General features: G+C 38.9%; 1 protein-coding gene across 1 annotated transcript; it reads left to right on the top strand.

Annotated features, from left to right (window-relative positions):
* The first annotated feature begins 305 nt into the window (after positions 1-305).
* LOC100753704 (cytochrome P450 2C26) lies at positions 306-14,349 on the top strand. The gene is made up of 4 exons (XM_027407419.2): positions 306-473; positions 2,257-2,419; positions 2,594-2,743; positions 14,180-14,349. Exons 1-4 carry the CDS (start codon positions 306-308, stop codon positions 14,347-14,349), a joined length of 651 nt encoding a protein of 216 aa, XP_027263220.2.
* Positions 14,350-25,660: the final 11,311 nt, after the last annotated feature.

Genomic DNA, 25,660 nt, shown 5'->3' with positions numbered 1-25,660 from the left:
AAAATTAATGTATTTCTTCTCAAGAGCAGTTGCACACTAAAAAGATGTTTGTTTATAGCACTATTTGGACAATAATCAGTACCTTTAAACCAGAAATTCAAATGGGTACCCTATAAAGAAGGACAAGTGTAAAGAACATCTTATTTTTATCTCTATCAAAAGGACAAAGTCTACTTGTGAGAGAGATTAAAGGTTATCTGATTGGTTAGTCAATAATGTTTCAAGTGGAACATGTTGATCCAGCAGATAGTGGTATAAAAGCCCTATGCTGGCTGATCATAGCTGTGTCAGTGAGAAGAGTCACCATGGATCCAGTTGTGGTGTTGGTGTTTATTTTCTCCTGTCTGGTTCTCCTCTCACTCTGGAGACAGAGCTCTGAGAGAGGGAAGCTCCCTCCTGGTCCCACTCCTCTCCCACTTATTGGCAATTTCCTCCAAATAGATGTGAAGAATATCAGCCAATCATTGACCAATGTAAGTATTCTTTGGGCTCCTCCAATATGCTGAAAGAAGATACAGTGAAAGCTTCTTTTAATGAAAATCTAGTGTCAGAGGCAGTATTGGTATAAATATCCATTAAGCCAAAGCCCTTTCAAAGTATTGTGTACTTTACGACTTAAATAGCTGACCTTTGCAGGACTTCAGTAAAGAGAGAGATTTCAGGTAAAAAGATATTCATTTCATTGCATTTTATAAAAAAAGAAAAAAAATGGCCATAAAATTGCAAAATTTGTGACTATTTCCTATCTTAAAAAACAGCTTTCCTATTTTTTTTTTGGTTGAAGGTAAATAGTGAGTAATAGTATATTGAATAAGTCAGATAGAATTTTGGATATCCATTTTTACTGAGGTTGTCTATTTGACCCCGGACTCTAAAAGAACTGATGCGTAATTTAATTAAGTATGCATGGACATGGAATAATGCAAGAAATTCAAGAAAGAAGTCAAGCTTCCAGTATATTTGGTGATATTTATATCTAGTTTTAATATTTGTCAAACCTAAGTCTGGGGCTAAGAATGCTGCCAGAGAAGGAACTATTTTTCGAGGAAATATTACATGCTTGTGTGCAGTGTCTGTGGTGCCCATTCTCTATGTTTGTAGTAGCAGAGTGCAAAAACCTGGACTGCTCAAAAGAATAGTTTTTTCTGAATACAAATTTACTTCTCAAATTTAATTGGGCCTGGATTTGTTGCTTTATTTCTGCATCATTTCGTCTGTTTCTTTGGTCTACTTGTCTATTTTTTGTTAGTAACAGTCTGTTTATATCACTATAGCTCCATAATAGTATTTTAGGTCATATATTGTTATACCTTTGTGGATGAACAGATTAAGATTCACAGGACTGGGATAATATAGGTTAATTTTATTCGGGGAGAGGTCACTTACACGAGAAGCCAATAACCCCAAGTTCTGTCTCCAAGAATCAAGCACAGCTACTCTCTGTGACCCGACAGGAACCAAGTAAGCATGTGCCCTCTCTCTCAGCTCTTTATTTCACAGGTACCTGTGACCAAGCACACAACAGGGGGATTCACAGGTACAGGTTCCAGGTCTCTTCCTACACACAGTGTTTTTAATTCTTAGGAGTCCCTTGAGAGTTCTTTGTTGTCCCATATGAAGTCCTCTGTTGTTTTTCTAAACCTGTAAATATGGCATCAGAAGTCTGATGCATAGCACTCAATCTATAAATACAGAAGTATGGGTTTAGTGATATGGGTGTATTTTTCTTGGTTTCTGCTTCTTCCCTGGTCTTTTGGCTGGAATGTCCTGTGTTCGAGTTGAGGGTCTCCACATTTGTGGGCTGGATTTCTGTGGGTTAGAATAGGGAGACCTCTGTTCAGACAGGGCATTCTGCCCAATTTGGGGGACTGGGAGGTGTTGCCCAGGATGGAAGGGGTGATTGTGTGTAGAGTAGGCAGGCAATGAGAGAGTGGGGCAATCAGCAGACAAGTAAGTGGCCTACAATGAATTTCAATAGCCAGCTTCTTGCTGAATGTTTTAACTTGAAAACTCATTGTGATCTTTGTGTAACAAATACCTGAGTCCTCAGCAGATATGTGGTTCACTGTAGGTGATCAATAACTGATAATCACCATAATGTGATATAAATAGGCTTCAGAACCATTGGAAGCTGAGTTTTTTCTTGAATAAAAATATTAAACTACAATGAGTGATGTTAGAGTGAATAAGTTTTACTCCATTGAGATCAAAGTGACTTTTTTCACTAGTATTTACTTATTTCTTTCCTATTTCCAGTTCTCAAAAGTCTATGGCCCTGTGTTCACCCTGTACCTGGGCATGAAGCCCACTGTGGTGTTGCATGGGTATGAAGCAGTGAAAGAAGCTCTGATTGACCGTGGGGAGGAATTTGCTGGAAGAAGAAGCTTCCCTATGGCTGAAAGATTCAATAAAGGTCTTGGTAAGTAAGTGTGCATGTTCTTATGAGTGCTGCATAATGTTGACTGTGAAGGTGAAGACTGAAAAGAGGGGCTGGACTTCTTCCTGAGGTGAGGGTGGCCCTCTCTATGGTTTCACCTATCAGGTCTCTCATCTGTTCCCAGAATCTATTTCTAGTGATTTACCATTTCATCAGGCATTGTTTTTAGCCATGGAAGCATATGGAAAGAGACAAGGCGCTTCACACTCATGACTCTGCGGAATCTGGGCATGGGCAAAAGGAGCATTGAGGACCGTGTTCAAGAGGAAGCACAGTGCCTTGTGGAGGAACTGAGGAAAACCAATGGTAAGTGCAGGTTTATATATCTACATCTCAATTAGTTATGTGTGTTTGTAATGTTTCTGTTGTTTTTAAATTTAGAAACAATGATTATCGGTTTCATGTTAATTTTCTGTTGAGCTGCAGGACTAAGCATTTCCATTAGCACAGGAGTGATTTGTCTTTGTGGTTCATTTCACCATGGAATAAGTGATTGTGTTAATGGTGACAGAGTCCAATGAGAGGATATTTGTTTACAATTTCTTGGATCACGTGTTTTGAGCAAATTAACTGAGCAGTACAGGGATTTGTCTAGGCCCATGTTTACAGTCCTGGGTAACAATGATGTTATTTATGGTTTTCCTTCTTAGTTGAGTGTAACAAAATTTTCATCAATGACTGTGTCTTCTATACCGTGATATCAAATTGCATTGTTATTTTCTTTAAAATTATTTGCAACATTGAGAATTTTAAATAATGTGTTTTTTTTATTGTGCTCTCCCACCACCTCTTCTGAGATATACCCCCACTTTCCTATCTATCGTACTTTGTATAGTCTTCTTATTTAACATCAACCAAACCTGACATGGACTTGACATATTTGATTTTTAAAGAAAATTTTTACTAGTGCTTTCAGAATTTTGTACTTGTTTAAAAATATGTTTTAATTGAAATAGAATTACACAATTCCTTCCTTTTCCCATCTATTTCTTTCCAGATGCCTCCTGTGCCCCTTTTCATTCTTTTCCCATTCTTCAATTGTTAGCCACTTGTCTTTGAGTATTATTGAATATTTGCATGTACATAGACACATATGTGCACAACTTCCACCCCACCCAACAGATCAAGCCACATAACTGTCATCCACATTGAGAGAGTCTAGTTTAGTCCCAGGCAGATTTCCAAGCTGTCAGTCCATAGTGCACAAGCTCCCACTATTTCAGGTCAGCTGTCTCTGTGGTTTTCCACATCATGCTCTTGACCCTGCCTTGTTCATATGATCCCTCCTCCCTCACTTCAGCTGAACTCCTGAAACTCAGCCTAGTCCTTGTCTGTGGATCACTGCATCTGCTTCACTCAGTTACTGAATATAGTTTCTGTGATGACAATTAGTGCAGTTAAAATGGAAGGCCCATCCAGACACCCTCTATACTATTGCTAGGAGTCTTAGCTGGGGTCATCCTTGTGGATTCCTGAGAATTTCACTAACATCAATTTTCTCCCTAACCCCACAATGGCTCCCTCTATCAAGATATCTCTTTCATTACTATACCTCTCCCCCCTTCCCAAGGCTGTCTTCTTGATCCCTTATTTCCCATCCCCCGCATCCCTCTCGTCTACTAGCCTCCCCAGTCTACCAGGAGATCCTATTTCCTGTCCTAGGGTGCTCCATGTGTGTTCTTCTTAGGGTCCCACTTTTTACCTATCTTCTCTGGGGTTGTGGATTGTAGCCTGGTTGTCTTTGCTATACATCTAATATCCACTTATGAGTGAGTACATGCTATGTTTGTCTTTTTGGCTCTGGATTACTTCACTCAGGATTTGTTTTCTAGTTCCATCCACTTGATTGCAAATTTCGAGTTGTCTTTTTTTTTTAAGCACTGAGAAATACTCCATTGTGTAAATGTATCACATTTTCTTTATCCATTCTTCAGTTGAGGGGTGTCTAGGTTGTTATCATGTTGTTCTGGCTATTACAAATAATGCTGCTTTGAACAGAGCTGATCAAATGTCATTGTGGTATGATTGTGCATCCTTTGGGTATACACCCAAGAGTGGTATTGGTGAGTCTTGAGGTAGATCCCAATTTTCTGAGAAACTGCCATACTGATTTCCAAAGTGTCTGTACAGGTTTGCACACCTACCACAATGGAGGAATGTTCTCCTTACTCCACTGTCATCAGAGGTTTTCTTTTATCTTGGCCATTCTGATATGTATAAGTTGGTATCTCAGAGTTGTTTTGATTTGTATTTCCCTGATGACTAAGAATTTTGATCAATTCCTTAAATGTCTTTTAGCTATTTGAGTTTCTTATGTTCAGAATTCTATGTTTAGACCTGTACCTGATTTTTAAATTGGATTCTTTGGTGTTTTGGTTTCTAGTTTCTTGAGTTCTTCATATATTTTAGAGATCAGTCCTCTGCCAAATGTGGGCTTGGTTAATACATTTTCCCATGTCTATTCTTCTGGATTATGTTTGACTTACCAGGGGCTATACACTTAAAGAAAACTGACTCAACTTCTTTAAAGAGCTAAGTAGTGCCATTAGCTTCCTGACTACAGTTGGGACTTTTTACCCACCTCCTCCCTCCATATTGTGATTCAGTCTGGCTTAATCTTACATGGGTCTCAGGAATGTTGTCACAACTGCTATAAGTTGACATGTGCAGCTATCTTGCTGTGTTCATGAGACACTGTTTCCTACTAGTCACACACCACCTTTGCCTTTTTCTGCCCCCTCTTCCATCATGATCCCTAAGCCTTAGGAAGAAGCAGTGAGATATAGTTGTACCATCTATGGCTGAGCTTGGTTTCTTTTTGCTCTGTGCTTGAGTAGCTGTGGCTCTCTGTGTTCGTAATCATCTACCACATTAGGAGTTTCTCTAACGGGGGTTGAGAGATGCATTAATCAATAGGCATCACAGCATTATTTGGAGTTGATTTATACTATGCCCATGTGGCAGAGGAACATTAGTAGATTCTCCCCCAAGGTATATTATGTGTCTAAGCACAGTACCTTGTCCTGATAATGGTACCAAGTATGGACTTACCTCAGGGAACAGGCCTTAAACTGAAAATGAATGCTGTTTGTAACTTCCATGATACTCATGATACTGTGGCACCAGTTGATACACCTTGCAAGGCAAGTTGTTACTGTAACATACACAGTTTAGAGCTGGGTAATATTGACGGTTACTTTTTTCTTCTAGTAACCCATGTAGCACTTTCCAGCACTATGAGATCTAGCAGATATAAAACTTTTTAGAAATATGAAATTGATAGCTTAATGATTCACCTAATAATCATCAAAATGAACAAATAATATCATTAAAAGTAGATAGGAAGAAGGCTGAGTGTTTGTACTTGCTCTTAATCCTAGTACTCAGAAGGCAGAGACAGGTAGATATCTGTGAGATCAAGGCCAACCTGAGATACATAATAAATTCCTTGACAAACATGCCTATACTTTTCTTAAAAACAAAACATTAACCAAAAAAACTAATCAGGAAGAAAGAAAAATCAAGGCTGAAACAAATAAACAATGTAAAAACTCACATAAATGCAGAGAATCAATGAAGAGTTGGCTCAAATTCTAAAACTGCAGATGAAGTAGGAGACATTACAACACACATTGTGTAGTTCTGACTGTCCTGGAACTTATTCTGTATACCATCCTGGCCTCAAACTCACATATCTACCACCCTAGTGCTGGGATCAAAGGGGTGTGCCACCACTGCCTAGCCAGAAATTCAGAAAATCTTTTAAATTTATTTTTTATTTATTGAGAATCATTCTCATTTTACATATCAACCCCAGTTCCCACTTACTCCCATCCTCCCATGCCCCCCACTGACCTTCAATTCCATCCCTTTCTGCTCCCCAGAGAGGGTGAGCCCTTCCATGGGGGATCATCAACATCTGTCACATCATTTGGGGCAGGGCCTAGGTCCTCCCATTTGTCTAGGTTGAGAAAGTATCCCACTAAAGTCCATTCGAAAATTAGGGATAAATATGGAACCAGAGGCCCCACAGACTTCCAGAGCTCTTAACTCACACCCACATTCATGGGGCCTGGTTTGGCCCTATGCTGCTTTCCCAGCTGTCAGTCTGGGGTCCATGAGCCCCCACTTAGAAAGAGAGCAGATCAGATGGTTAAGGTATCTTTATTCAGATAAACATCAGCTGAACACAAGCCAAAGCATGTCGGGGGGGGGCAGCAGGGCAGATAGGCCAGAGAGAGAGCTTCCATGTGCTTTGCCACGCCTTAAGAACCCATCACACGTCATCCTGACCTCACCTTGACCACGCCCTGACAGGCGTGGTCAGGCACACCTGTAGCCGGCTTCTAACAGGTGTGGCTAACTGTCCCCTACAATTCCCCTTTTAGTCTAAAAGAGGATTAAGCCTTAACAGCGTAAAGTATCCAAAATTAACAATCATAAAGGTGAAATACAAGAAGATACAATAATCTGCTATTGCACATCCTATGTCTATTTCCGCTAAACCGTAAAGTCATCTGAAAGAGGTGTCCATACATGAACACCTCCTTCCAATCCCAACCCTAAACAATAGGAAAGTTATTCTTAACTAGACTTACACTGCCCTAATAGACAATAATGCAATAATGGGGGATTGGGGTGTAGCATCTTTCAAGTTACTTCCTGCTGAAATGGGATGATGGTAGCCTTGTGTGGTCCTGTGGGAGGAAAATTTTAGTATAGTGAAAGTCTCTAACAGATTATACCCAGTCCATGTTAGATGGGATTTGCTTGATTGAAGACCTAGGTTGAAATCCTCAACTTGATTGAAGTCAGTACTTGAAGCTCTGGTGGGAGTGTCAGTTGAAACATAGTAAGTTGCATCCAGTGTAGTTGGTATGTCCCAATTTCTTTTCCAGAGCATCCAGAGATTGCTGTCAGGTGGGTCTTTATTGGCTGTGTGGGACTCAAACATAAGTGTTATCAGAAAAATGCTTGCTTGTGTATGTATGCATGCTGGAAAAAGCAATCAAGGAAAAATAATGATTGTGAGATGGTGTACACCTTGAAGGAAAGAGCCAAGAAAGACAAAGACAGTCCCCAAGTTCTTCTCTCATTCTGTATTATATCAACTGGCTTCTTGATACAATACAGAAACTCTAAAGTTTAGTTTAACAATGTGCTTGGATTTTAAGGGATGAAAGCCAAATTCAACTCTCAATCTACCACTGATTTACTTGAATAGGAAATAGAAAAATAAAGAGAAATAGAGTTCTTTGAGAGACAGCTGTAAAGTTTACCGCATGGCATGTTCCTTTTATTTGATGATGGTTATAGCTACCTTCTCTTCTTAAGCATCTACCCATGTAGTGTTCGTGTACTTCTGGAGATGAGTTTTCCTGTGAAGATAGAAGCAAAACACTTCCCTTTTCTTTGGGAGGTTTCTATTTAGTTTATGAGATATACCTCAGTAAAATACCTGTCACTCATCCTTGTTAAGAGGTTTGGCTTTTTTAACTCGAATCTTGATCAACTTTAATAGTATCCAAAGTTTTTCTTCTCCTGTGTGGAGTAGGTGCCTCAGATTGGAATGATTCTGTCTCCTCATCATTCCAATGATTCTTGAGCCTAGTAACGATATCCTCATGAACAGTTTCAATCTCCTTAATCATAAAAGATTCTAGGCATGATATTGAATCCATGAATTGCTGTGACTGCTCTTCTATATGATTTCCTAGGTGTTTAATACATTTGTCTCTAGCTACCTTCTGGGTGGCAAGTAAACTGCCCTCCAGGAATTGAAATGTAGACTCAAGGTCGTGATTTGCCTCAGCAATCAACTGAGGCAATGGACCTCCCTAATTTGTCAGCTCTGTTCTTTAAATCATCTTGCAAACATTGAACCTAGATTCAACTCTATTATCTACCCTCTCATATTTTTCAGCCATCGATTTAATGGCATTATCCAATTGTTTAAACCTATCCTGAGTATCCTGACTCTTGGTATCCAGATTACAGGACAGAGAGCCTATCTGAGTTTCCAGTCAGCTACATATATTCTTTAGTTCATCACGGTCCTCTGACTGTTCTGCCTGTATCATATAAGACATAGAGTAGAGCCTATCATCTAGCTTCTGTTGTACATGTTGCATAAGTGTATCATGGGTCAGTCTGGTCTCCAAAACCTTATTACATAAAGCTTGCATGTCCTGTAGGTAGGTGGTGAAATTAACTTTATCCCTGTTTCTGAGGCCTCTGGCTAGTGATAATGTGTGCATTCGCACACTAACAGCTAGTAAGGCATATAGGCCAATTATTGCAGATCAACCTCTTCCTCAAACATTGAATTTACATAAGAAATGAAAATGTTACCAAGTGAGGCCAATGATAAATATTCAGCCATATTTACCAGTCAGCTTCTACTCCAGATGCGGTAACCAGATTCGGCAGGAAGGTGGCACATGTGGCACAGGTTTTCGGTAGTGGTTGTTTTGAGTTGGACCTGAAAATTCCTAAAAGCCTACAGAGCATCTTACGAATGGATTGGGGGTGTGTTTACTAGGTATGGGAAAACCTTCTAACCGTACCTGGTGGAGGCCAAGCTTGGCAGATTGGGCTGAGCAAGGGCTCGCAGCTGAACCGGTATGGCTGGCAGCAGAGTTTAGTGCAGCTTTGGGGCCTGGAACTGGGAATGTTAGCATGGGAAAGGGAACACAGCAGTGTGCAGGTATCAGTGGAGGATGTGCAGTTTTTCTGCCAGCGGCTGCGGCCACAGAAACTGTAGCGCCCCACATAGGAAGACAAACCTGTGTTGGTCGCAGCTCAGGGCCACTGGCATGTGCACGTGGCTAGCAGTAAATGAGCATGCAGCTGGAATCAGCTGTGGTAATGCTACCTGTAGCAGTAAGAACCACAGGGAAATTTAAGTAAAAGCCTGTGGGCCATTTAAAAGTTCCCCAACCCGATGAATGGCGGGGACTGAGTGCTACAGGTGGCCGGTGAGGCAGTAACTTACTGTTTACACTGGAAGTTCGCAGGCTGCAGGTGGGTTCATACCCCATGTTGGGTGCCACTTATAATGAAAGCCGATCTGTAGTCCATACGGTTAAGAAATCTTTATTCAGATAAACACCAGACAAATGCAAGCCAGTGTGTGCTAGGGCAGTGAGGCAGCTAGGGCAGAGAGAGGGCTTCCATGTGCTTTGCCAACCCTTAAGAACTTATCACATGTCATCCTGACCACACCTTGACCACGCTCTGACAGGCATGGTCAGGCACACCTGTAGCCAGCCTCTAACAGGCATGGCTTACTGTCCCCTACACCCCCTTGTTCACTCAAGCTGTTTCTGTGGGTTTCTTCAGCCTGGTCTTGACCCTTGTGCTCATAACTCCTCCCTCTCTGCAACTGGATTCCAGGAGTTTGACTCAGTGATGAGCTGTGGGTGTCTGCTTCTACTTCCATCAGGTGCTAGATGAAAGCTCTATGAGGGCATTGAAGGTAGTCATGAAAGTCACTATAGGAGGAGGGCATTCAAGGTAGCCTCTCCACTACTGCTTAGATTGTTAGTTGGGGACATCCTTGTAGATTCTGGACATTTTCCTATCTCCAGATTTCTCTTTACATCTATAATGGCTCCCTCTATTAAAGTGTCTCTTTTCTTGCTCTCCTCTATTCTGCCCTGACTCAATCTTCCTGCTTCCTCATGTCCTCTTCCCCCTTCTTCTTCTCCCCTTCTCTATCTACTAACTCCCTCTCCCCTCACCACGTACTCCCAATTTGCTCAGGAGATATTATCCCTTTACCATTTTCAAAGGGACCATGCATGTATCTCTTAGGGTCCTACTTGTTTTCTAGCTCCTCTGGGGATGTGGATTGAAGGCTGGTAATCTTTTACTCTATGTCTAATATACACATATGAGTGAATATGTACCATGTTAGTTTTTTGTGACTGGGTTACCTCACTCAAATTTTATGATTCCAGTTTTGTTTTCTGTTAAGTAGTACTCAATTGTTTAAATTTACCACATTTTCTTTATCCATTCTTTAGTTGAGGGGCATCTAGGTTTCTTCCAGGTTCTGGCTGTTACAAAGAATGCTGCTATGAACATAGTTGAACAGATGTCCTTGCCGTATTAGTGTGCAAACTTTGGTACATGTCTAAGAATGGAATTGCTGAAGGTAGACTGATTCTCATTTTCCTGAGGAATCTCCATACTGATTTGAAAAGTGGCTGTACAAGCTTGAACTCCCACCACCAGTGGAGGAGTGATCCCCTTTCTCTCCATCTTTTCCAGTATAACTTATCATTGGTGTTTTTGGTTTTAGCCATTCTGACTGGAGTAAGATGATATCTAAGAGTTGTTTTGATTTGCATTTCCCTGATGACTAAGGATGTTGATCACTTTCTTATGTGTCTTTCATACATTTTAGATTCCTCTTTTGAGAATTGTCTATTTAGTTCTGTACCTCACTTTTTAATTGGATTACTAGGTGTTTGGGAAACTAGCTTCTTGTGTTCTTTGTAAATTTTGGAGATCACCCCTAAGTCAGATATGAGTTTGGTGAATATCTCTTCCAATCTGTGGGCTGCTGTTTTGTCTTGTTGACTGTGCCCTTTGCCTTACAGAAGCTTCTCAGTTTCAGGAGGTCCCATTTATTAATTGTTGATCTCAGTGTCTGTGCTATAGGTGTGAAATTCACGAAGCTGTCTCCTGTAAAAATTCATTCAAGGATACTTCCCACTTTCTCTTCTAAGAGGTTCAGTATGGCTGTATTTATGTTGAGATCTTTCTTCCATTTGGACTTAAGATTTGAGCATGGCGATAGATGAGGATCCATCTAGAGTCTACTACATGTCAGCATCCAGTTATGCCAGCACCATTTGTTAAAGATGCTTTCATTTGTATTGTATAATTTTATCTCTTCTTTGTCAAAAATCAGGTATTATAGGTGTGTGGGTCTGTATCAGGGTATTCAATTGATTCCATTGGTCTACCTGTCTATTTTTGTGCCAATACCAAGCTGTTTTCAGAACTATAACTCTATAATAGAGCTTAAAGTCAGGGATGGTGATGCCTCTGGAAGTTCCTTTATTGTACAGATTTCTTTTGGCTATTCTGGGTCTTTTGTTTTTCCACATAATGTTGAATATTGTTTTTTCAAGGTCTGTGAAGAATTTACTGGAATTTTGATAGGGATTGCATTGAATCTATAGATTTCTTTTGGGCAAGATTTTCATTTTTACTAGGTTGATTGTGCCTATCCAAGAGCATGGGAGATCTTTCCATTATCTGGTATCTTCTTTAATTTCTTTCTTTAAATACTCAAAATTCTTGTTATACAGATCATTCACTTCTTTGGGTGCATTATCCCATGGTATTTTATGTTCTTTGTGGCTATTTTAAAGTGTGATGTTTCTCTGATTTCTTTCTCAGTGCATTTATTATCTGTATATAGTGGGGCTACTGATTTTTTTTTAGTTAATCTTGTATCCTGCCACTTTACTTAAGGGGTTTATCAGATGTAGGAGTTCCCTGGTAGAATTTTTCTGCTCACTACATGTAAACTATCATATCATCTACAAATAGTGAAATTTGACTTCTTTTTTCCAATTATTAACCCCTTGATCTTCTTTTGGTGTCTTATTGCTCTAGCTAGAATATCAAGTATAATACTGAAGAGGTATGAAGAGACCGAACAGCCTTGTATGGTTCCTAATTTAAGAGGAATCTCATTGAGTTTCTCTCCATTTAGTTTGATGTTGGCTTTTGGTTTGTTATATGTTGCTTTTATTATGTTTAGGTATGTTCCTGTTATCACTGATTCCTCCAAGACCTTTATCGTGAAGGGTATTGGATTTTGTCAAAAGCTTGTTCAGCATCTAGTGGAGTGGACTGATTTATAATGACTTTAAGTTCTTTCTTACAAATAAAGTAAAAGGAATGACTGAGAATCAAATTTAATCTGTGAATTCCATGTATACGCACAAGAAAAGTCCCAATATTTTTTCCTTCACTGTTTTTGGTTTAAACAATACACTTCCTGATACTGTAGAATATAGTCATGTTTATAAACCCCGGCATAGTCACAAGAATATTAAGGAGTTTCCTGTCACTCATATGATTAGTAATTTATTCACAACAGTGTTAATTCTTGTGATCCTTATGTGATGTCTACAGATTTAAATTTTGCATCAGCTTTAAAGTAAAGTGTATTTATCATTTGATCAAAGCAAATTCACTATAGAAAGGACATCAGAAGAAACTACCCTAAGAGCTGGAGAGATGTTTTATCACTTGAGAGAGAATGCTCCTTCTGAGTAGCAGCAGTGGCATCACAGTGCCCATGGTAGGCAGCTCCATGAGATCTGATATGCTGTCCTAGCCTCTCCAGATATACACCCACCCACACACACACACACACACACACATGAGCACATGCACACAAATAAAAATAAGTCTTAAAAAGAAATTTCCTTATGATATTTTTGTCCTGTAATACCAAACACAAAGGTGCCACACAGATTTTAAACATTATGTCAGCATTTATAATTTAATAATGGTGATTTTGGGAAATGTTCATGATCTAAAAACCACACTTTCCCCCACATATACTGAGTAGATTTTCATTGAACATAATCATTCTTTACTTCTTCTAAAAATAAACATTATTGTTGCTAATACTGTATGTAGTGTGTGCCTTACGAAGACATTTCATAGTAGTGTAACATGTACTTTGGAAATGCCTCCCTACAGTCTTCTTTCTGGGCCACCCCATTGCCAGTTTTCCTATTGCATCCTCCCCCAGGACTCATTGTTACAATTAAAAATACTGTTTTTCTTTTATGTGTATAAATATTTGCCTGAACATACATGTGTGCATCACTTGTATTCCTGGTGCCACAGAAGTCAGAAAATTGTGTCATATTCCTATGGAGTTGGGGTGACAGAAAGTTATGGGTCACCAGGAGGGTGCTTGGAACTGAATTTGGGTTCTGTCAAACATCAGGAAGTACCTTGAATGCAGAGCTATCTTTCTAGCTCTGACTTTATTATACTTTGTGTGTACTTTTCAAATATTGTGTTTACTTCCTATAAAACAAAATGTATTGTTGTAAAAGATGAAATGATAAAAGGGAAGCCTCTATGACTTCCCTAAGGTTGTTTCTCCCTCTTGGAATTAACTGTAAAATAAGTTTTCATTTTGTTTAATAATACAAACAACTCCACATGGAAGTGGCTGTTCTTAAGCTTACATATTACTCTCATATAAGTAGGAGGGATTTTCCCCATGTTTTTCCTTCTAATATGAGAACTCACCTGCAGGGTTGCCATTTCCTCCTTCCTTGGATCAACACTTGCTTTGGTTACTCATTGTGGCTGCAGATCTTCCAGATGTACATTCTTCTATTTAAATACCAGTGTTATATGGTAATTAGACATTATAGTAATAAATAATTCTGTTCTGAATACTAGAAATTTTAGACTTATAAAATCTTTTATTCTTTTATATACCAGATATTTAAAAGTGTAAAAATTGGTGTAATAGATGCAATCTGCTCTTATTTAACTGGTGAGGGTGACGCCATCTCAAGTTTTAGGTTAAAATAAGACATTGATTCTATATAAATGATGCTTAGCTGTTAGGAAAATTGTAGATAAGATATGGTTTAAAGCTTCTAAAGAACCTTAAACTATAACAAAAGCAAAAGGTCTTCTTTGTATATTTTATTGGTATTTCTCCAATTGTTTCTAATTCTCCAGCCTCACCATGTGATCCCACGTTCATCTTGGGCTGTGCTCCCTGCAATGTGATCTGCTCCATTATTTTCCAGAATCGTTTTGATTATAAAGATCAGGATTTTCTTAACTTTATGGAAAAATTAAATGAGAATGTCAGGATTCTGAGCTCTCCCTGGTTTCAGGTGAAGTAAAGATATTTTCTTCTGGGAACAGCCTATAAGGTCAAATTCATCCTCACAGGTCAAATTCAATATGGACCAGACACCATGGTTCTGAACAACATATTATGGAAAGAATATATGGAAGGTGGATCTAAGCCCTTTGATATACAAATAGCAAAGCTGAAGGGCAAATTTCAGGTTGGCTCAAGACTAATAGTTCCCTATCAATTTCAATTTGATGTTCACAGAACTGTTTGTATAAAAGATTGCATTCAAATCTAGAAGTGTTGCCAGTTGTTCACAGAAAATTATTCTATGAATAGTTCTTATCTTCTTTTCTATCATTAAACATATATATCCTCATCATATTAGTAGGCAGGAATATTTTAGTATAGAAAGAATATTCTCTTAAAAGATAAATAATATTAATGACAATGAACTCTGCCAGGAAACACTGGGTAGTTTTAGTGGTTTGATGGGTCAGTTGGAATCCTAGTTGACAAACAGACAGGTAGAAAGGACAGGGTGATTGATTTAATGCTGTGTGGCCCACATCCATCTTCTCAGAGTTGTCCTAGGCACAAGTGTCACCTCCTGAACTCTCCATAAAGAATGGCTGTGATCTGGGCACTAAGGGAAACAAGGTGCCAGGCAGGCAGACACTACGATGTTAAGCAAATGTCAGGTGGGCTATAGGAAAGACAGAGAGTTAGAATGGTTCATGTCCTGTGGAGAGAGAGACAGGTGAAGAGGTGAAGCAGTGCAGAGAGGCTGAAGAGGGTGGCTTGATTTCTTCCAGGGTCCATGTCTGGGTTCATGGTCTTGTTGTGCAGCCATGGTCAGTGTTGATGTCCATAGCTCCTGATAGCACTGAAGGCCATGAGGAAAGGGCTGCACAGGGTTGGTCCTGACACACATTGGTTGCAACACTACAGAGAGTGGGCCATGTTTACCTCTTCTGGGAAGCAAAGTGGAAATGATCCTGTTGATAGGGGTGTGGGACCAGCCCAAAGAATGTGTGCTTGGGGGATCTGACTCCATACCTCTCTTGCCATATGGTGGCTTGGGTGGGGGAGAACTGCCCTCCCGCTCAACTGCTTGTGACAGGTGGGACAGCTAGCCCTGAGGCCATAATAGCAGGAGAGCTGCCGTTCCCACCAACACTGCAGAATGCAGGGAGCAGACCCTGTACCTTGCCTGGGCAGCACAGCAGAGATGATAGTATCCACAGGGGTGCAGGTGAGTCAACCCTGAAGTTGTGAGTGTGGGAGAGTTGGCCCCACTACTTGTCTGTCATGGGATGGTGTGGTTGGCAGAGATGTCACCTTTACCCTCTTCCCCTCACCACCTGAGGCAGATGAGGGAGCTGACCCTTCCCCTTACCAGGTGCAGCACTCATGAATGCAATCCCTGCTCCTAACCTGGGCAGCAAAGTAGAGCTGACCCTGTTGGCAAAGGCACAGGTGAGCTGGCTCCAATGGTGTGAGAATAGGAATGATATCCCACCTCTTCATCTGCCATGTGGTGTTAAGGTTGAAGGAAAGATGCCCTTCTCACATTGCTGCTGTCACCTGTGGTGGGTGAGGTAGCTGACCTTCCTCCTTACCAGCTTCAGCACCTGGGAAATTGGGCCCTGCACCTCTCCTGGGCAGTACAGTAAAGTTGACCCTATTGACCCCATTGATTGCAGTTGGGGGCTGTTTGAATCACCCTAGAGAATGTGAACATGGGAGATCTGGTCCCTCCTCTCATCTATCTTCTGGTGTTTGGTAGGAGGGCTGGAAGAGTTTTCCCTGCCCTTTTCCAGATGAATCATTTGGAAGAGTGGCCCCTGCACCTTGCCTTTGTAACACAGTCGATCTGCTCCTGATGGTGTATGTGTGGAAGAGCCAACTCTGGGGGCATAAAAGAAACTCATTGCTCTAAGTGGTGAACCAACTAGGGCAACACCAGAGAGCTCACCCTGGTCTTGAGGTCAAGGATAGAATTAGAGGGCTGTCCAACACAGCAACTACACAGACCCAGAACTAGGGTTATGAGTAGATGCACCTCAACATCCACCCCATTGTGATCTGCTGGATCACATGGAGGTGCTGGTCCTGCATGCCCAGGGCTGCAAGATCTTCACAGTGCAGGGTAACAACAGGATATCCAAGAGAACTCTCAGTAAGGGCCTGGTATTGAGAGTGCAATAGAAACCAGAGGCCTTGAGCCAGACCAATGAGTCCTTGCAGTGAACACTTGCAAGTAAATATGTATGGATAAAGGAGTTTGCTGTGTGACTCTCTGTGTCACACTGCAGCTTCCATGATGAGACTTTTTTCCACTTAAATTTATTTTATTTTATTTTATTACGGGGCATTGTAAGGGCTGAGGGTCGATGTGAAGGGATGCGGAAGTAGATGGGATCAAGATGCACAGTGTGAGAAGCACAAAGAATAAATTAAAAGCAAATTTAAAAAGAATGGCTGTAATCATAGAGAAACCCCCAATGGCTGTGCTGTACTTCACTTTCAAAACTCTTGGAGTCTCACCCACTTCATCCCATGGTATATAGGGCAGTTTACAGGAGTTCAAAATGCATGTGTTACTTTTTTATTTTTTTACTATAAATCATGTTGCCTGACTCTCTTCACTACTGTTGTCATCTAAAACCTGTAAATGACAACGATTTACATCATAATTCAGTCTTGGAATAAATGGAATAAGCCATCAATCAATCTTCATAAATATGCTTTCTACTGAAAAGTATTCATGAATGTGGAAATTTGATCATAATCTTTTATCATTTGGGCAGGAATCTCACCCCTCATCTTTCTACTATCACAGAGAATTGCTACACACATGAAATAAAACACCTCCTCCTTTTGTGGGATGCTATTTTTCATTCACATGTGAAGCTATAAACCCATGTTGGTCTTGCTATGTATTATGCATATGTGTATTTCCTCATATCTGTTCCTTTAAAAAGTTTTTTTGGCAAGAGCTGGAGAGATGGATCAGTGGTTAAGAATGTGTGCCGATCTTCCAAATGACCTGGGTCCAAATTTTAGCATCCATGTTAGGTGGCTCAAAACCACCAGCTTCCGAGGATCTGATATCTTTGGCTTCCAAGGCACCCACACATATATGGCACATTCATATATGCATGCATACACATACCACACACACCACTAAATGTATAACAGTTTATCTTATCGAAAATGTCTTTGATTTTGTAGATCTGCAATAATTTCCCTTCACTAATTGACTACTGTCCAGGAAGTCATCACACAATAACAAAAAATGTCAATTACATCAGAAATTACCTTACAGAGAAAATAAAAGAACATCAGGAATCACTGGATGTTGCAAACCCTCGGGACTTTATTGATTATTACCTGATTAAACTAAAGCAGGTAAATTGTTATTATAAATTTAGTTTATTGTTTAGCATTTTGTGGTTTGTTGAACACTAAAATGTTTATCAGAGATGGTTTAAATCAGTTATAAATTGAAAAATAAAGACCCAGATACTGATATAGGGGTTCAAACTTCAAGCTAAATATCAGAAAGGCAAAGCAGCTGGCCACTAGCTTCTTACTCTACCTCAGGCTGAATGGGCTGATCCTGTCTCCATTAGCTGAAGCAGCTTTATTAATCAACAATAAGAGAAACAGATATTCACAGCACACAGAAGGACATCTCCATCATCTACTCTCTTCTGTCTACATAAAAATGAAGGTTTTAACTGATATGAAAATTATATATAACAAAACAGTTATCAAGAAAGAATTATAGTTACAAAATTTAGTCCACTCATATTTGGCAAAATTTAAGGAAAATATTCTATCATCCTATTTTTTGAGTCTAAACTTTTATGTATAACATCATTTATTATAACTAGGAAAAAACCATAACCATAACTATCTGTCTTCAACTCCATCAACGACCCCAGAAGGATAATATATAAACTCTAGAATGAAGCATTTTGGAGAGAACTATACCCACATTCCTAAATACTGTTCATAAATGTTTGCTTTCATTTAAATAGGGTTAGTTATAAGTGGTTAATGATCACAGTCAGTCTCTTTCTAAAGAAATGAAGTATGTTGTAGAAATTAATACTTTGCATTGTATGGATTTTGGTTTATTGATACAAATTAAAGGTCATTTTTGTTATATGTATATTTCTACTCTTGTTTCAATATTGTGTTTCTACAGTTTATTTAAAATGCAATGTAGACTTAAATACAGATTATAGATAGTCACTCAAATAGTTATATTAGTTAAGTTTTCTAGATATACAGATATATATTTCAAATGGATAGGTTTTCTTCAAAACTTTTCAAAGACATACATAATATGGCATTTAAAATGGTTTATTAGGGTTTTACACAACAATGAGGCACAAGTGCTCTTGCCAACTGCACTTTGCTGCAAAGAAAGGAGAAAGTACTGCCTTCTTGCAATTGCATAAAATCTTGGACATACATCTAAATTCATCTTGTTTCAGTGCTTCTTTCTTTGCAGCAAAATTCATTTTCACAATTTAATAGCACAATGTACTTATTCCTCATATATGGTTTGGTCACCCATTATCATTAAAAATGTCTGACCCCCTAACAATATGTACAAAAATATAAAATGTAAATAAAAATATAAACAAAGTTTCCTTTTAAAGTATTTTTAGGGAAAAAAGCAAGGCCTTGGTAGCTTTGGTTCTTTTTCCCTCCCCTGTTGCAAATTCATGTTGTGGTTTGGGTGGGGTGGTGGAGAGCGCATGTCATCTGTGGGTGTCGCTGCCCGCTAAGGGCGGGGCCTGCTCCTCTACTCGAAGGTGACCACGTTTAAATTCTGAGACGGGAAGTGGAGGGTGAATAGGTCACAGTGGCCTTAAGTTTAGGTTTTCCTTTCTGCGATCTAGTCATCCTTATCAGTCTTCTGCTTTTTGTTGTCAACATCATCACCCTCATCACCTTCAGCTACCCGCTTGCCTGTAGGAGCCTCAGCTTCCTCATCTTCATCTCCATCCTCTTCCTCACTGTGCCTTCCTCCTCCTCCTCCTTCTCTTCCTCCCCACCGTCTTCCTCTTCTTCGCCTACCTCATTGTCAGCCTCCTGCTCCCCATTTTCCTCATTAGCATTCCCATTGGCCAGTGCATCTCTTCCATTCTCTGCCTCCTCCACAACTTCCTTCTTCTCCTTCAAGTCCTGGGTTTTTACTGAGTGAAGCGTACAGTTTTTGTACAGGCTGACACAGTCAGTGCAAATTCTTATGTTCATCTGTGCTTTTGTGTCCAGAAAACAGTGCTTCCTTGATGTGATTGATCACTGATGGCTCTTAAAATTTCTGACCCCTCTTCTCCAAAGATACTTTATTCTCTTGGGGAGGAGTGTGTCATGATTTAGGAATGATCAGGTTACAATACTCTGTTCTCTCTGCACACTGAGCAGTTGGCTGTCACTATTAAGTGCCATCTTCTGTAATGAGAAGTTTCTCTGATGAAAAAGTAAGAGAGTTCTCATCTATAGATATAGTAGTATATCATTAGGAATAATTTTAACACTATGCCCATTAGTCCATTAAAATAATAGATTTGATCACCAAGTATAAACCCCTTTAACCGTGGCAGATATGGGTCCTACCTAAAGAAGTGGGCCTTAGATCCAATCAGAAAGTGGTTGTTTGCCCCCATGAAATTGGAGTAACTATTGTTCTAGTGGGCATTACTTATCAAGCCCGGCATTGTTGTAACTTGCAGGTTCACAACTGGGTGAAACTGAGAATAACTTTTCTCCTACAGTAGCACACATATCACATTCCAGAAACACAAATACTAGCCAATAGGGAAGAAGGTTCTTGATGAGTAGCAGATTGATTTCCTCATGTTCTGTGACTGAAATAGATAATGTCATAAAGATAGGGTTTTACTGTCAAGTTCTGGAGAGTAACCAAGAATATTGGCCATGACCTGCCATACTTAAGGATATATGTGGCTCAATTGGCCAATGGCTCAAAAAAGATGTATATAATCTTTTACTGGTCCTGGGGCATGTATCCCAACATTATACCTGCCACACATTCTTCTTCATATGGCTTTGATAGGAGAAAACAGAAATTGAATACAATGTTTCCATTATGTTTTTAAGGCATAAAAAACACAAAACTATATATGCAGAAAATCACATCAATGCAAGAGTTAAGCTAGTAAGGCCTTAGGGTGAAATTGAGAGTTACAAAAATCTGTGCCATAGTCTTTGAAATAATATGCTAGTTTCTTCTCTACTCTACATTTCAGGATCTTTGTTGGCAATAATATAAAACAAAAAATTTTTTGTTTTCTTATTATGAAAAAAAACTTGTACATAAATAAAACATCAAATCAAATTAACTAGACCCAAAGTCTATACAACTCAGAAAACTTCTATACAGGTAGAAGCACCATTTGGAATGGAAACTATGGAGTATATCTTTAAATTTTACACTTTCAGTAACAAATATATAAGCATGTGTAAAACTGTAGAACCATTGTAATCAGAAGTGCTAATAAATAATTTATAAAATTATCGCATCCAATTATTCTTAGTCAAACCACAATCAACAATCTGAATTTTCACTTGAAAATCTGGCAACCACTGTGAGTGATCTGTTTGGTGCTGGGACAGAGACAACAAGCACAACACTGAGATATGCTCTCCTGCTCCTGCTGAAGCACCCACATGTCACAGGTAAGGACACAGATGGTGATCCACAGCATTCCTGTCTGATGATGGAAAGACACTTGTAGTGTCATGTGTGTTGTTATTCTTAGAACAGTCTCAGTCCTTCACCGCCTGTGCCACTCACTGACTATAATGAAGAGAGTGACTAAGACAAACGGACTCTGGTTGTCAGAAAACCAATCTAATTCTGCTTAGTGTCTGAGTTCTCTGAATCTAACAAAGTTAAAGTCCTAGAATTCTGCATGTCAGAGCCCTTTTTGTTTCTTATTCCATGTACATGAGCAGCAGCGTCTATTATCCACATAGAAGGAATAATCAGCACTTCTTGTTTTTTACCACCTTAATAGTAAAAATTCATGTATTCATCAGAATGGATTCAAAACCTCCACTCAAGACAGGATCATAGATTTTTAAGACTGAATAGAAGCACAAAACCTTTCAGGGAGATTCTTCAGTCATGTGTCAACTATTATCATCAAAACTACACCAGAATTCTCCAGATCAGCTGGTTTCTTATAAGTTTATAAAATAAAAGGCAGATGAAACATCCAGGTTTGCCATAATTTTTATCCAATTTTCCATTTCATCATGATACTTTGAGAATTTTTTTTCAACTGATATCTAAAGTAAAATCACAGGAAATCATGGGCTCCAGGAGTCTAAATGGCCCTTGTGTGAACGTGAGAGTATCAGAAAGGTTGCTGGTACCAGGTCTGGGAAGCTCCTAATTCAATATTTACCATGTAAGTGCTGTAGGGTTTTTACAAAAACGTGAGAGATGAAAGAGAAACAATTTGTAGTATGATGGTCCTTTTAATTGAGTATGTATTCCCAGCATTTAAAAATATCTACTTAAATTTTCACTATAATTCTAACTCAAGAAATAGAAATTTACAAACCAATAAGAATGTATCCATTTATCAAGAGACTGCTAATAATGGAAAATAATAATAATTTTCATGATAATAAATAATGCTTATATAATTACAATTGATCTAGCAATGAATGTTAGTATAACAAAATATTAAAATCCAAACTGCTGTTTTTCCCATTTCATTGAAAATGTTTTTTCTCCCATAATTAGGATTATGGTTTTCCCTCCTTTTATTTCTTCCTATTTCTCCCCATCTCCTCTCACATCCAAATGCCCTTCTTTTCTGCCTCTTATTAGAAAAAAGTAGGCTTCTCAAGAATAATATATAATACAATAAATATATAACACAAAAATAACACATCAGAAGTGGACAAAACAAACAGAAGAAAAGAACACAAGAGAAGGCACAGGAAAAAGACACCCAATCATTTATATATCAATGAATCCCCTATAAGCACTAAACTGGAAACCATACTATATATGTATAAGACCTAGTGCAGACCTACACAGGCCCTTTGCATGCTGCCTCAGTCTCTGTGAGTTCAAACTTCCTTTGAATATTCTGACTTCAGAGGGCTGTATTTTCTTAATAACCTTCATCCCCTCCTGTTCTTACACTTTCTGCCTCCTATACTACAGTGTTCCCTGATCCCCGAGGTGAGGGGTTTGATGGGCTAAATATTTCAAGGTCTGTTACATTCTACACAATATCTAGTTAAGGGTTTTGTATTTGTTGCCATCTGCTGCAAGGTAATGCTTCTCTAAGATGGCTGAGCAAGATATTGATATATGACCATAGCAAAATGTCATAAGGAGTCATTTAGTTGCTATGTTTTTGTTGTTGTTTGTTTTTATTTTTAGAAAAGAAATATGTTGTTTTACCATAGGTTCCTGTAACCCATTACTGGCCACCCAAACAGTTTCCGGAATGGGTTTCATACCGTGGAGTAGGCCCTGATTCAGATCAGTTCTTGGTTGGTTACTCCCACAAGTGTTTTGTGCCACGTTTGTCCTAGCATATCTTGCAGGCAAGACACCATTGTTGATCACAGGGTTTGTGGCTGGGTTGGTGTTTGTTTCTCTTTTGATAGTATGCAGAATACATTCTTGTACTAAGATGCTGGAGCACAGAGGTAAAGGTTCTATATAGGAACCAGCTTGACTTCTCCATGTTCACAGAGTTGTGTAGGTGTTACTTCAGCAATAGGGTCTTGCTGTCAGTCTGTGGAGAGCAACCCATTGGCTTGACAGCAGTCTAGGTTGTTTGGAGATTTCACAAGATTCCTCTAACCAACAACTCAAAAAGCTGTAACCTAACCCTATTACTAGCAGTTTCATTGGATGACAAGGGATGTTCAGTTGGGGGTCTTTCTCTTCATTATCTGGCTATTTCATTTAGACCACCTTTACATATGTTTCAAATATATATTTAGGAGGTTTCTACTGTGCTAAGATTCCATACTATCCCTCAAAAGGGATTTTAACTGTCTCTCCCTGTATTCCCTCCTTCATTCCTGTCTCCACTTGCCACTTAATTCCCACCATATATCCATAATTATCTGTTCTACCTCCTTTTCCTAACAAGATCTATCTTTCCTCCATAGTCCTTTACTTACATCTAACCTTTGTGGGTCTACAGATTTCAGCTTGGTTATCATTGATTTAACAGCTATTATTCACATTAGTGGACACATACTTTATTTGTCCTTCTGGGCCTGGATTATATCATTCAGGGTGTTTTTTCTTGTTTCATCCATTTACCTGAGGATTTCATGATTTTATTCTTTTTTAATGGCTGAGAAATACTCCATTGTATAAATGAATCACTTTTATTCTTTTAAAAGAATCCATTCTTCTGTTTAGTGACATCTACATTGTTTCTAATTCCTGGATATTATGAATAATGCAGCAATGAACATGACTGAACATGTGTTTCTGTGATAGGATGAAGCAGCCACTTCCCAAATAAGAGACTTGGAGACTTAATAGTAATTGTAAATGCTCAGTTATTATCTCAGTCTTGCTACTACCTAACTCTTACATTTAAATTAACCCACATGACTTATCTATGCTTTGCCACTTGCATAGTGGCATGTTAACTCATTTTCTCCATATCCTGCTTCCTCAGTGACTGACTGGCATGTCCTCTGACTCTGCCCTACTTGTTCCCATCATTCTTATAATTTGGGTGTTCCACCTATAACTTCTGCCTGCTTACTGGTCAATCAGCTTTTTATTAAATCATTCAGAGTGACATAATTGGCTCCACAATAAATTATCTCTTATATACTTAAGTAAATCAGACCAAAAATTTTCATCTGATTTACAGAACTACCTTTGTATTCCTAAAACATCAAACTTGATAGGGAGATATTAAAGTTGCAATTCTCACTCTCATCAGAAATATGGCAAGAAATATGCTGTGGAATAATCTTTTGCACACTGTGAAGATTTGTCACTCTGATTGATTTAATAAAAACCAGTAAGCAGGCAGAAGTTATTGTGGAGCCAATTATGTATGAGCATGGCCCATGAACACAGATTTTAATTTTGAGATGAATTTTATTCACAAAAGTCTGTCCATTCTTTTCCAAATTGTTCACTGAACCCATTTTATGGTTCTATGTATTGTTTCCTCCTTGATCACTGACTGTATGTGTTACAAACATATATGTTCATTGGATTTTCTCCACCACATATTACTAATGATTTCAATATTAAGAATATTCTGTCCATAATTTTTCTTGCTCATACTTATTAGAATTCTTATATTAAAACCAAGTTGTTGGCTTAAAACTAAGTTAAGTTAAAAATACTCCCTGATGTGTTTCTGTTTGTACTTATTTCATTTCTGTGGCTACTTTGTGCTACTTTGAAGACATTATAAAGCTTCTTATTGACTGCCAGATACTACAGATGAAAAATTCAAATTTTTACATGAATATCTTCATTCATAAAGGATGAAGTTGGCCGGGCGTTGGTGGCACACGCCTTTAATCCCAGCACTCAGGAGGCAGAGGCAGGCGGATCTCTGTGAATTCGAGGCCATCCTGGTCTCCAGAGAGAGTGCCAGGATAGGCTCCAAAACTACACAGAGAAACCCTGTGTTGAAAAAAAAAAAGAAAAAAAAGAAAACAAGAAAAGTATGAAGTTACACTCCCTCTTGTATTTCTTCAGGGTGGGGTGGAACAAAAAGACATTAGTAAGGTTCCAGTTACTAACATCATGGAACTAACTTTTCCAGGCAGCAATGGGTTTTACTTTGTGATAACAGATTTAGTGTATGGGTTAGGTGGCCAGTGTGCTCTATCTGGCTAAAAGACACTCCTGAGGTAAGACTATTATGGTCTCTGGCTAATATACAAAACTTATTTCTGTTTATGTCATTAGCCCAACTAATTGTAAGTACAACAAAGGACAAGATTGGAACATCTTAAATTTAAGGCCTCCATCACTTCCTTGAGTTTAAGGCCCAGTTTGAGGAGAGTGTTGCCTCAGCTAAACTTATATCCCAGCATCCCTCTGCTGATGGCTGATATTATGACTAGTCTCTTTGGGGGTCTAGTCAAGTAGAATATAACATACTTTTACTTTATGAAACAACCTGCCTATATCACAGCTGATTCTCCCATCTAACAAGTTGGATAAGTGGGTATTTTTTTTATCAGAATGGAGCCACTGATCTCAGCAGAGCTAATAGGATAAGAAGGAATCAGTGATCTTTGCCATAATTATTCTGGTAGATTTCAAGATTTCTAGTCCA

This window comes from Cricetulus griseus, chromosome 3 (assembly GCF_003668045.3).
Source record: "Cricetulus griseus strain 17A/GY chromosome 3, alternate assembly CriGri-PICRH-1.0, whole genome shotgun sequence".
In the NCBI taxonomy this organism is placed as follows: Eukaryota; Metazoa; Chordata; class Mammalia; order Rodentia; family Cricetidae; genus Cricetulus; species Cricetulus griseus.
Note: the sequence above shows the minus strand (reverse complement) of the source record. Positions and strands in the feature narration are given on the sequence as shown.